The sequence below is a fragment of the Nerophis ophidion genome, linkage group LG17 (genome assembly GCF_033978795.1).
Source record: "Nerophis ophidion isolate RoL-2023_Sa linkage group LG17, RoL_Noph_v1.0, whole genome shotgun sequence".
Lineage (NCBI taxonomy): Eukaryota > Metazoa > Chordata > Actinopteri > Syngnathiformes > Syngnathidae > Nerophis > Nerophis ophidion.
This window is the reverse complement of record NC_084627.1, coordinates 45,114,002-45,125,995: the sequence shown is the minus strand read 5'-3', so window position 1 is coordinate 45,125,995 and position 11,994 is coordinate 45,114,002. Positions and strand designations below refer to the sequence as shown.

The 11,994-nt window shown below is 42.9% G+C and overlaps 1 protein-coding gene across 2 annotated transcripts in view; it reads left to right on the top strand.

Moving 5' to 3' along the window:
* The first annotated feature begins 524 nt into the window (after positions 1-524).
* The window catches only part of gtf3c5 (general transcription factor IIIC, polypeptide 5), a 32,932-nt gene continuing 21,462 nt past the window's right edge, over positions 525-11,994 (top strand). For both annotated transcript variants that reach the window (XM_061877044.1, XM_061877043.1), the window contains exons 1-4: positions 525-861; positions 2,673-2,871; positions 6,353-6,551; positions 6,632-6,818. In XM_061877044.1, the coding sequence (XP_061733028.1) occupies positions 658-861; positions 2,673-2,871; positions 6,353-6,551; positions 6,632-6,818 (789 nt within the window). In that variant the 5' untranslated portion in view covers positions 525-657. The remainder of the gene's footprint in view (positions 862-2,672; positions 2,872-6,352; positions 6,552-6,631; positions 6,819-11,994) is intronic.

The window sequence follows — 11,994 nt, the reverse complement described above, 5'->3', positions numbered from 1 at the left end:
CCAGGACACGTTGGGAAGACTATGTCTCCCGGCTGGCCTGGGAACGCCTCGGGATCCCCCGGGAAGAGCTAGACAAAGTGGCTGGGGAGAGGGAAGTCTGGGTTTCCCTGCTTAGGCTGTTGCCCCCGCGACCCGACCTCGGATAAGCGGAAGATGATGGATGGATGGATAAATATATATTTTTTTATTTTTTTTTATTTTTTATTAAATCAACATAAAAAACACAATATACAATTACAATTAGTGCACCAACCACAAAAACGTCCCTTTTTCATGACAAAGAAAAAAAAAAAAAAAAAAAAAAGGGTTGACCGGTCCGCGGATACAAAAAGGTTGGGGACCACTGTACAAGAGGAATGACAACCGAAATATTATTTTTTTTATAAATGCATACACAATAAATTGCAAATGAATCCGATAATTAAAAAATGTTTTGAAACATGGTCTGATTTGGTCTATCAAAAAAAAAAAAAAAAAAAGAGTTTAGGGGCAGAACCTATGAGCCCGCTCTCGTTTCTAGTCGGAGTTGTTTTGAAATATCTTCTCATCCGGTTTAAACTGCTCGAAAGCGAGACATTTCCGGTTTGTGTTTCCTTATTGTGTCCCATTACTTTCAGCGTTTAGAGATACAGTATTGTATGAAACATTATATTTCCAATGGAGGAGTCCACGGATGTAAAAATAGGGCTAACCCTCAAAGAACTGACCGTTTCTGGGTTGAGTGACGTCGACGAGGTGTCGGGCTGCTCGTCCACTTTGCAGCTGCAGGACTTGAAGCTGGTGTGTGTGGAATATCCCGCCGTCATCGCCAGTGTGGACAACATGCTGCTCACTCTGGGGGGACAACACACCATCTCCAAAGTAAGCCTGATAGAACGTCATGCAGAGAATCCCAGCTGGTGTTTTAGTAGAACAATTCTCAAATTGGGTATAGTATATTGTTGTCTGGGTGGAAATCGGGAGAAATTCGGGAGAATGGTTGCCCTGGTGATTTTCGAGAGGGGCACTGAAAATACGGGAGTCCATCCATCCATCCATCATCTTCCGCTTATCCGAGGTCGGGTCGCGGGGGCAGCAGCCTAAGCAGGGAAGCCCAGACTTCCCTCTCACCAGCCACTTCGTCTAGCTCTTCCCGGGGGATCCCGAGGCGTTCCCAGACCAGCCGGGAGACATAGTCTTCCCAACGTGTCCTGGGTCTTCCCCGTGGCCTCCTGCCGACTGGACGTGCCCTAAACACCTCCCTAGGGAGGCGTTCGGGTGGCATCCTGACCAGATGCCCGAACCACCTCATCTGGTTCCTCTCGATGTGAAGGAGCAGCGGCTTTACTTTAGTTCCTCCCGGATGGCAGAGCTTCTCACCCTATCTCTAAGGGAGAGCCCCGCCACCCGGCGGAGGAAACTCATTTCGGCCGCTTGTACCCGTGATCTTATCCTTTCGGTCATGACCCAAAGCTCATGACCATAGGTGAGGATGGGAACCTAGATCGACCGGTAAATTGAAAGCTTTGCCTTCCGGCTTAGCTCCTTCTTCCCCACAACGGATCGGTACAACGTCCGCATTACTGAAGACGCCGCACCGATCCGCCTGTCGATCTCACGATCCACTCTTCCCCCACTCGTGAACAAGACTCCTAGGTACTTGAACTCCTCCACTTGGGGCAGGGTCTCCTCCCCAACCCGGAGATGGCACTCCACCCTTTTCCGGGCGAGAACCATGGACTCGGACTTGGAGGTGCTGATTCTCATTCCGGTCGCTTCACACTCGGCTGCGAACCGATCCAGTGAGAGCTGAAGATCCCGGTCAGATGAAGCCATCAGGACCACATCATCTGCAAAAAGCAGAGACCCAATCCCGCGGCCACCAAACCGGAACCCCTCAACGCCTTGAATGCGCCTAGAGATTCTGTCCATAAAAGTTATGAACAGAATCGGTGACAAAGGACAGCCTTGGCGGAGTCCAACCCTCACTGGAAACGTGTCCGACTTACTGCCGTCAATGCGGACCAAGCTCTGGCACTGATCATACAGGGAGCGGACCGCCACAATAAGACAGTCCGATACCCCATACTCTCTGAGCACTCCCCACAGGACTTCCTGAGGGACACGGTCGAATGCCTTCTCCAAGTCCACAAAGCACATGTAGACTGGTTGGGCAAACTCCCATGCACTCTCAAGAACCCTACCGAGAGTAAAGAGCTGGTCCACAGTTCCACGACCAGGACGAAAACAACACTGTTCCTCCTGAATCCGAGGTTCAACTATCCGGCGTAGCCTCCTCTCCAGTACACCTGAATAAACCTTACCGGGAGTAAGGGAGTCTCCCGAGAAAATTGGGAGTGTTGGCAAATATGAGTATTAGCGGTGAATGCGGTGTACCGGCGGGCCAGCTCTAATGTTAATTGGAAATTGCCTCAAGGGCCAAATGAATTTACATGACGGGCCAGATTTGGCCCGCGGGCCAGAGTTTGACACCCGTGGTTTAACCCTATAGGGACCACGTGATTTGAAACATCATTAGTTTCAACATTTTAAGTGACCAAAGTGACTTTGGCACACCATAGATTAGAAATTAATAATAGGAGAATATATTAGTGACACTATATTTCCATATGGCTTCCAATGTATTTTGTCAAAAGCAGTTATTTTCACATTTGTCATCTTTCATCCCATAGACCTACGCTCACCCGAATCTGCGGCTCGAGCTGCGCTACCGACCCAAGGACCCTTTCTGCCATTTTTTGTGTGGAAACCGCTACTCGTCTAACAACCTCCTTCTGAAGGTGCGAAGGCGAGTCCGCAAAAAAGACAATAAAGTTGCTGAGATCAAGATGGAGATACTCGGAGTCATTGGAACAACATATAAATTTCAAGGTTTGATTGATAGCTTCTTGTGCCATCTTGGTCGGTGTGTGGGTGTGTGTGCGCTTTGCCATTCCTTTTCGTCTAGTGCTCAAGTGATAAAACTATTTTTTATTCCGCCATATTGTAGTATCCTAGAAGCGTCTTCGAAATCGATGCAGCTTATTCGAACCGGTCTTTTGATAACTGTAATCGTTTGTTTATTTATCATCAAAAAGGACATTAATAAACGCAATAACACATAGTATGTTGCAAAAGTGTACGATGATGAACACCGTAACTCATACACTGCAAAAATTGAAATCCAAGTAAGATTAAATATCTGAAATAAGGGTAATATTTGCTTATTTTCTGTCTCACTAAGCAGATTTTATGTTAGTGTTTTACTTACTAAGGTTTTGGTCCTAAATGATCTCAGTAAGATATTACAGCTTGTTGCTGAGATTTTATTACCTATATTAAGTAAAACATGTTTGAAACCGGAATATAATAATTTTGCTTAATTCAAATAAAATACCCCTAATTTTTGTATTGTTTTGTTTTTGAACACTGACTATTTGTGTGAATATGACAGATTATAGCAAGGATGCTAATCATCATCTGTATTCTCTCAACATATAAACAAATTTCCCTGACAGCCCAATGCAATTCAATAAATAAAAAACAAGCATTTTGCAACAGTTGTAATGAAATAAAATAAACATTGTTCGCATGTTTGGTTTTCTTGTAACCATGCTTTCAGTTTTACCTTGAATTTACCAAATGTGGTGCTCTGCCTTTTTGGTAACTACAGGAAGTGATGTGTACCCCTTGTTATCAACTTCTATTTCCATAATAACATACACTCACGAACCACATTAGATACACCTTCAATAAAATAACTTAAATAATTAATATAAATAAACAATAATGACGCTCAATTTTGACATTGTAAGAGATGTACAATGTGTTAATTAACGTAGTAAATGTTTGATTACCGTTTTTTCCTCAAAACTTGACAGGGCGCCTTATAACCCGGTGCGCCTAATGTGCGGAATAATTCTGGTTTTGCTTACTGACCTGAAAACAATTTTATTTGGTACGTGGTGTAATAAGTGTGACCAGTAGATGGCAGTCAAACATAAGAGACTGCCATATGACTCATGTAAACAACACCAAAATTTTATGTTCCATTGAAAATATAGAACATTACACACGTTGCTCAAAAGTATATCAAAATGTTTTAATAGGACTTTGGTAAGCTATGAAGCCGCTGATGGATTGTACTGTGCATCAACATATAAGTATTATTATGGTGTGTGCATAAGGTAAGACATATTATCTAGCGTTTTGTTTCGTAATATTACGCAAAAGCAATGTTTCTTACTTTCTGGTACCTGTTGATCTGTATTTGGGGTCTGCATAAGTCCTGAAAAATTGCGTCGTCCTTTGTAGTCTCACAACGTATTTGATAAGCTTCTTCTTTTTCTCTATCTTCTTGTTATGGGACATTAATCCTCCACTGTTGCCATTTATAATATAAAGTAGTCTAAAGTTCTTACTTATATTTGTCAGTTAACTCCCCATAAAACATACCGGTGTTGTGAGTTTAAATTATTCACCTGAGTAACTTTAGTTATTAGAGAGTTCTGGTTGGATGGTGTATTACGGGACACATTTCGATTCTTGTTGTTGTTGTTTCCGGAAGAGGGGATGCTGCTCCGTTATTGATTGAAGCAAAGTCTGAATGTCTTTAAAGAAGTTAGCTCCATCTTTTGACATTTCTTCCACTCCCGTCCTTGCACGCTACACCGCTACAAAAAAGAGAAGATGCTGTCGAAGGTCAGCAACGTATATAAGACCGCCCACAAAACGGCTGTCAGAAAGTGACTTGAAGATGATCTATAAAACATCATCTATGCAACATTTTGGCCAAAGAACCACCATTACATTTATGTAGACCAAAAGGAAGTGTTTTACATTTCGAAAAAAAAATATATATATATATGACTCCTTTAATGCGCCTTATAATCCAGTGCGCTTTATGGTCTGGAAAATATGGTAATTCATGTGCAAGCCTCCCTTTTTTAACATTATGTCTCGGGTGTAACAATAACAGTATTTGCAACACTTTATGGCGTGGAACTACAACCACAATAATCATCCGTTTTCTGTACTTCTTGTCCTCATTTGGGTCACGGGTGAGCTGGAGCCTATCCTAGCTGATCTGAGGATACAGTCAAAAAAACACCCACACTCACATTACATCATTATCTAGTTACAGTCGTGCTCATAAGTTTACATACCTGGACGAATTTATAATTTCTTGGCCATTCTTTAGAGAATATGAATAAAACCACAAAAACCTTTCTTCCACTCATGCTTAATGGTTGTGTGAAGCTATGTATTGGCAAACAACTGTGTTTACTCTTTTTAAATCAAAATGACAAAAGAAAGTACCCAAATGACCCTGCTCAAACGTTTGCATACCCCAGTGACTTTGATGTGATAACATGCAGAAAAGTTGACACAAACAGGTTTGAATGAGGTTCCAATCCTAACCTGTGACAGAAAGCCATTTCTGAGCAAATGTCACAAAGTATCCTGCTTACGTTACGCCAAACAGCACAGAGATAAGCCTCAAAACTTCTGGAACAAAGCAATTTGGAGTGATGGCTTTCTTCTGGCGACTTGACCATGCAGCCCATTTTTCTTCAAGTGCCTCCTTATCGTGCATCTTGAAACAGCCACACCACGATTTTTCAGAGAGTCCTGTATTTCAGCTGAAGTTATTTGTGGATGTTTCTTTGCATCTCGAACAATTTTCCCGGTAGTTGTGGTTGAAATCTTTGCTGGTCTACCTGAATCCCTCATTTTCCACTTCTTAATCAGCGTTTGAACACTGCTGATCGGCATTCTCAATTCCTTGGATAACTTTTTATACCCCTTTCCTGTTTTATGCAGTTCAAGCACATTTTCTCGCAGATCCTTTGACAATTTGTTTGCCTTCCTTTGACTCAGAATCCAGAAACATCTGTGCAGCACTGGATGAAAGATGCAATGGTCTGTCAGAAGCCCAGAAACTCATTGACCTTTTATACACACAAATTAATTACAAACAAACATGTCACAGGTGAGGATTGGAACCTTGATTAGCCAATCAAACCTGTGTGTGTCAACTTTTCTGCATGCTATCAGATCAAAGTCACTGGGGTATGTAAACTTTTGAGCAGGGTCATTTGGGTACTTTCTTTTGTCATTTGGATTTAAAGAGTAAACACAGTTGTTTGCCAATACATAGCTTCACGCAACCATTAAGCATGAGTGGAAGAAAGGTTTTTGTGTTATCATTCATATTTTCTGAAGAATGGCCAAGAAATCTTAACATTTTCCAGGGTATGTAAACTTCTCAGCACAATTGTACATAGTGACGGTCCGATTTTGAGCAACTTTGTCAACGTGAATTTTTGTTTGTGCCTGACCTGAATATCAACGCATGTTTTGTCCGTTGCAGGGATGGCAGACTACCAATGCCTTGCTGTGCACAGCCAAGATGGAAAACATACATCCTTGTACGACAAAATTATCCTACGCAAACCAGAAAAGCAAGAGTTCTTTGAGCAGCCCATGCCATACTTCATCCCCCCAACCATCTTTTCACGTCTCGACAGTCCCGTGGATTATTTCTACCGACCTGACGTCAATCAAAAACTGTAAGCGTCGTCGTCGTCGTGGTGACACGATGCTAATTTCATTTTGGTGCTCACCTTTTATTTCACGATTCTTGACACAGGCAAGGAGATGTACAGAACAAGGCCAATTTTATTGGTTTGAATAGAGTCCGGCGGTCTCACAATGCCATTTTCGTCAGTTTCGCGGATCCGAATGTGCCGAGCGAGTGCATGGAGGCGGCCAAGACGAACTGGACACGAATGTGCCTGAGGGACAATGACAAGCAGGCGGAGGAAAAACTGGCAGCGGTATGTTTGCAATCACGTTCAGGGAACTCAAGGAATATTGTACATATACTATAAATATAAAATAGCCACATTTGCAAATACATTTGCACAATTAACAGTCTGAACTATTGAATTTCTTAGCAAAAAAAAAAAATCCCTTATTACAAGACTGCAGCAAGAATAGTTCCATCTTGCAGCCTTGTCTTGCCTGAGCAATTCTAATACTCACCAATTTTATGGTGATAACCACCACCTGTCTAATCCACTTTATTTATATAGAACATTAAAAAAAACAATAGAAGTTTCGCAAGGTGCTGCACAGAAGTTGAGACATACAGTCGTGGTCAAAAGTTTGTAATACAGAGACTAAATGGGACAATGAAAAAAGAGGATAAAACCATACTTGCCAACCCTCCCGGATTTTCCGGGAGACTCCCGAAATTCAGCGCCTCTCCCGACAAATATTCTCCCGAAAATCTCCCGGTTTTCAGCCGGCGCTGGAGGCCACGCCCCCTCCAGTTCCATGCGGACCTGAGTGTGGACAGCCTTTTTTTTCACGTCCGCTTTCTCATTATATAAACAGCGTGCTTGCTCAATCGCTTATTCCATACGCCGACGAGCATGGTGCAGATGGAGAACATCTTCTCGGCGTCCGTGTTGGCGCACACGTTGCCAAAGCCGACGCTGGTCAGGCTCCTGAGGGTGAGGTAGAGGGCGGTGATGTACGAGCTGCGCACCGACGGGCCGCCGACCGTGTTGTTGACGTAGGGCAGTGGTCCCCAACCACTGCACAAGAAATAAATAAAAAAAATCAATTTTTTTTATTTATTAAATCAACATAAAAAACACAATATATACATTATATATCAATACAGTCTGCAGAGATACAGTCCGTAAGCACACATGATTGTATTTCTTTATGAAAAAAAATAAAATAAAATACCACCCTCCCACTCCGGTCCGTGGGACAAATTTTCAAGCGTTCACCGGTCCGCAGCTACAAAAAGGTTTGGGACCACTGACGTAGAGCATCTCCAAGCGTTTGCCCAACTCATGGAGCCATCCTTGGGGAAGAGACGGGAGGACAACAGGGTGACAAGAACTAAATCATTCGGACTAGAGATACATTGTATTATTATGTTTATCTTACCTAAAAATCAATATATTTATTAATTTAAAAAAAAAAAAACTAAAAACATTTTTACTATGTTTTGCTAAAAACATCAAAATGTATTGTATTTTTATTTGTATTTTTTCTGACTCCTTACTACATCCAGCCGTAGAATGATTCATTAAAATAAACCATTTGAAATAATTAATTGAGGGGGTCCGGTCCGACCCGGTGGCCATGTACTGCTTGCCTGTGTATCGGCTGGGGACATCTCTGCGCTGCTGATCCGCCTCCGCTTGGGATGGTTTCCTACTGGCTCCGCTGTGAACGGGACTCTCGCTGCTGTGTTGGATCCGCTTTGGACTGGACTCTCGCGACTGTGTTGGATCCATTATGGATTGAACTTTCACAGTATCATGTTAGACCCGCTCGACATCCATTGCTTTCGTCCTCTCCAAGGTTCTCATAGTCATCATTGTCATTTTTGGCAAGATGGCGGCGCCCGGACGGGCTGCGACACTGCGGTGCTCTTGCTAAAGATGGAACATTTGGCGGAAATGCCGGACAGTTCTGCAGACTTCATGGCTGGCTCGCATCGTGGTCACTCCGTGATCACGTACGACCGCCAGACACTTCTGGATATGGACATATTGGGCCGTTTTGGACTGATAGACGCGGGCGTGCCAAACATGCTAACTAGCATGGGGATACGTCGGCGGCTACATCCAGCGGCATGTGAAGCAGCGGAGTCTAGTAGCAGCGGGGGCCGTCTACGGAGCAGACGCCAGCGGTGTGATCGGAAACGCGGATGTCGAGCGGGGCTAAAAACAAAGCAGAAGGCTAATCCCCACAGTACACCACTTCCCTCCACCCTGAAGACGGATTTAGATGGAAAGTGCGAGACTACTGGTCTGGGTAAGGAGTCTGTTAAATTAGAACAAGTTTTTTCTGCTTTGAGTGTTTCAGAGTTGGACATGTGTTTTACTGAGGTGGCTAACTATGATGCGTGCAGTTTATCAAAGCAACAAACAAACAATCGGAAAATCCCCGTTACTGAGGAGGCTAACCATGATGCGTGCAGTTTATCAAAGCAACAATCAAACAATCGGACATTCCCGTCGTATCAATTCCTAGATATGGTCGTAATTATACTGAATGCACTGGGCATAATAAACACAACATTATTAATATTGCTACTACGGATAATTTGATCAAAAATTCCCTAAAACAGCCCACTACCTATAATGTAGGTTTTTTAAACATAAGATCATTATCTCCCAAAACGTTGTTAGTTAATGATATCATCAGAGACAACAATCTTAACGTCATCGGTCTCAGCGAAACCTGGCTTAAACCAAACGACTTTTTTGCGCTAAATGAGGCATGTCCTCCTAACTTTACACATGCGCATATTGCCCGTCCGCTTAAAAGGGGTGGGGGGGTCGCACTAATATACAACGAAAACTTTAACCTTAGTCCTAACATAAATAATAAATATAAATCGTTTGAGGTGCTTACTATGAGGTCTGTCACACCGCTGCCTCTACACCTGGCTGTTATCTACCGCCCCCCAGGGCCCTGTTCGGACTTTATCAATGAATTCTCAGAGTTCGTTGCTGATTTAGTGACACACGCCGATAATATAATCATAATGGGGGACTTTAATATCCACATGAATACCCCATCGGACCCACCGTGCGTTGCGCTCCAGAGTATAATTGATAGCTGTGGTCTCACACAAATAATAAATGAACCCACGCATCGCAACGGTAATACGATAGACCTAGTGCTTGTCAGGGGTATCACCGCTTCCAAAGTTACGATACTCCCGTATACTAAAGTATTGTCCGATCATTACCTTATAAAATTCGAGGTTCAGACGCATGTTCGTCAAACTAATAATAATAATAATAATAACTGCTATAGCAGCCGCAACATTAATACGGCCACAACGACAACTCTTGCTGACCTACTGCCCTCGGTAATGGCACCATTCCCAAAGTATGTGGGCTCTATTGATAACCTCACTAACAACTTTAACGACGCCCTGCGCGAAACCATTGATAACATAGCACCGCTAAAGTTAAAAAAGGCTCCAAAAAAGCGCACCCCGTGGTTTACAGAAGAAACTAGAGCTCAGAAATTATTATGCAGAAAGCTGGAACGCAAATGGCGCACGACTAAACTTGAGGTGCACCATCAAGCATTTAGTGATGGTTTAATAACTTATAAACGCATGCTTACCTTAGCTAAAGCTAATTATTACTCAAATCTCATCCACCGTAATAAAAACGATCCTAAATTTTTGTTTAGTACGGTAGCATCGCTAACCCAACAAGGGACTCCTTCCAGTAGCTCCACCCACTCAGCTGATGACTTTATGCAATTCTTTAGTAAGAAAATTGAAGTCATTAGAAAGGAGATTAAAGACAATGCGTCCCAGCTACAACGGGGTTCTATTAACACTGACACGATTGTATATACGGCGGATACTGCCCTCCAAAATAGTTTCTCTCGTTTTGAGGAAATAACATTAGAGGAATTGTTACAACGTGTAAATGGAATAAAACAAACAACATGTTTACTTGACCCTCTTCCTGGGAAACTGATCAAGGAGCTCTTTGTATTATTAGGTCCATCAGTGCTAAATATTATAAACTTATCACTTTCCTCGGGCACTGTTCCCCTAGCATTCAAAAAAGCGGTTATTCATCCTCTTCTTAAAAGACCTAACCTCGATCCTGACCTCATGGTAAACTACCGACCGGTGTCTCACCTTCCCTTTATTTCAAAAATCCTCGAAAAAATTGTTGCGGAGCAGTTAAATGAACACTTAGCGTCTAACAATCTATGTGAAACCTTTCAATCCGGTTTCAGGGCAAATCACTCGACGGAGACAGCCCTCGCAAAAATGACTAATGATCTATTGCTAACGATGGATTCTGATGCGTCATCTATGTTGCTGCTCCTCGATCTTAGCGCTGCTTTCGATACCGTCGATCATAATATTTTATTAGAACGTATCAAAACACGAATCGGTATGTCAGACTTAGCCCTGTCTTGGTTTAACTCTTATCTTACTGATAGGATGCAGTGTGTCTCCCATAACAATGTGACCTCGGACTACGTTAAGGTAACGTGTGGAGTTCCCCAGGGTTCGGTCCTTGGCCCTGCACTCTTCAGCATCTACATGCTGCCGCTAGGTGACATCATACGCAAATACGGTGTTAGCTTTCACTGTTATGCTGATGACACCCAACTCTACATGCCCCTAAAGCTGACCAACACGCCGGATTGTAGTCAGCTGGAGGCGTGTCTTAATGAAATTAAACAATGGATGTCCGCTAACTTTTTGCAACTCAACGCCAAAAAAACGGAAATGCTGATTATCGGTCCTGCTAGACACCGAACTCTATTTAATAATACAACTCTAACATTTGACAACCAAACAATTAAACAAGGCGACACGGTAAAGAATCTGGGTATTATCTTCGACCCAACTCTCTCCTTTGAGGCACACATTAAAAGCGTTACTAAAACGGCCTTCTTTCATCTCCGTAATATCGCTAAAATTCGCTCCATTCTGTCCACTAAAGACGCTGAGATCATTATCCATGCGTTTGTTACGTCTCGCCTCGACTACTGTAACGTATTATTTTCGGGTCTCCCCATGTCTAGCATTAAAAGATTACAGTTGGTACAAAATGCGGCTGCTAGACTTTTGACAAGAACAAGAAAGTTTGATCACATTACGCCTGTACTGGCTCACCTGCACTGGCTTCCTGTGCACTTAAGATGTGACTTTAAGGTTTTACTACTTACGTATAAAATACTACACGGTCTAGCTCCATCCTATCTTGCCGATTGTATTGTACCATATGTCCCGGCAAGAAATCTGCGTTCAAAGGACTCCGGCTTGTTAGTGATTCCCAAAGCCCAAAAAAAGTCTGCGGGCTATAGAGCGTTTTCCGTTCGGGCTCCAGTACTCTGGAATGCCCTCCCGGTAACAGTTCGAGATGCCACCTCAGTAGAAGCATTTAAGTCTCACCTTAAAACTCATTTGTATACTGTAGCCTTTAAATAGAC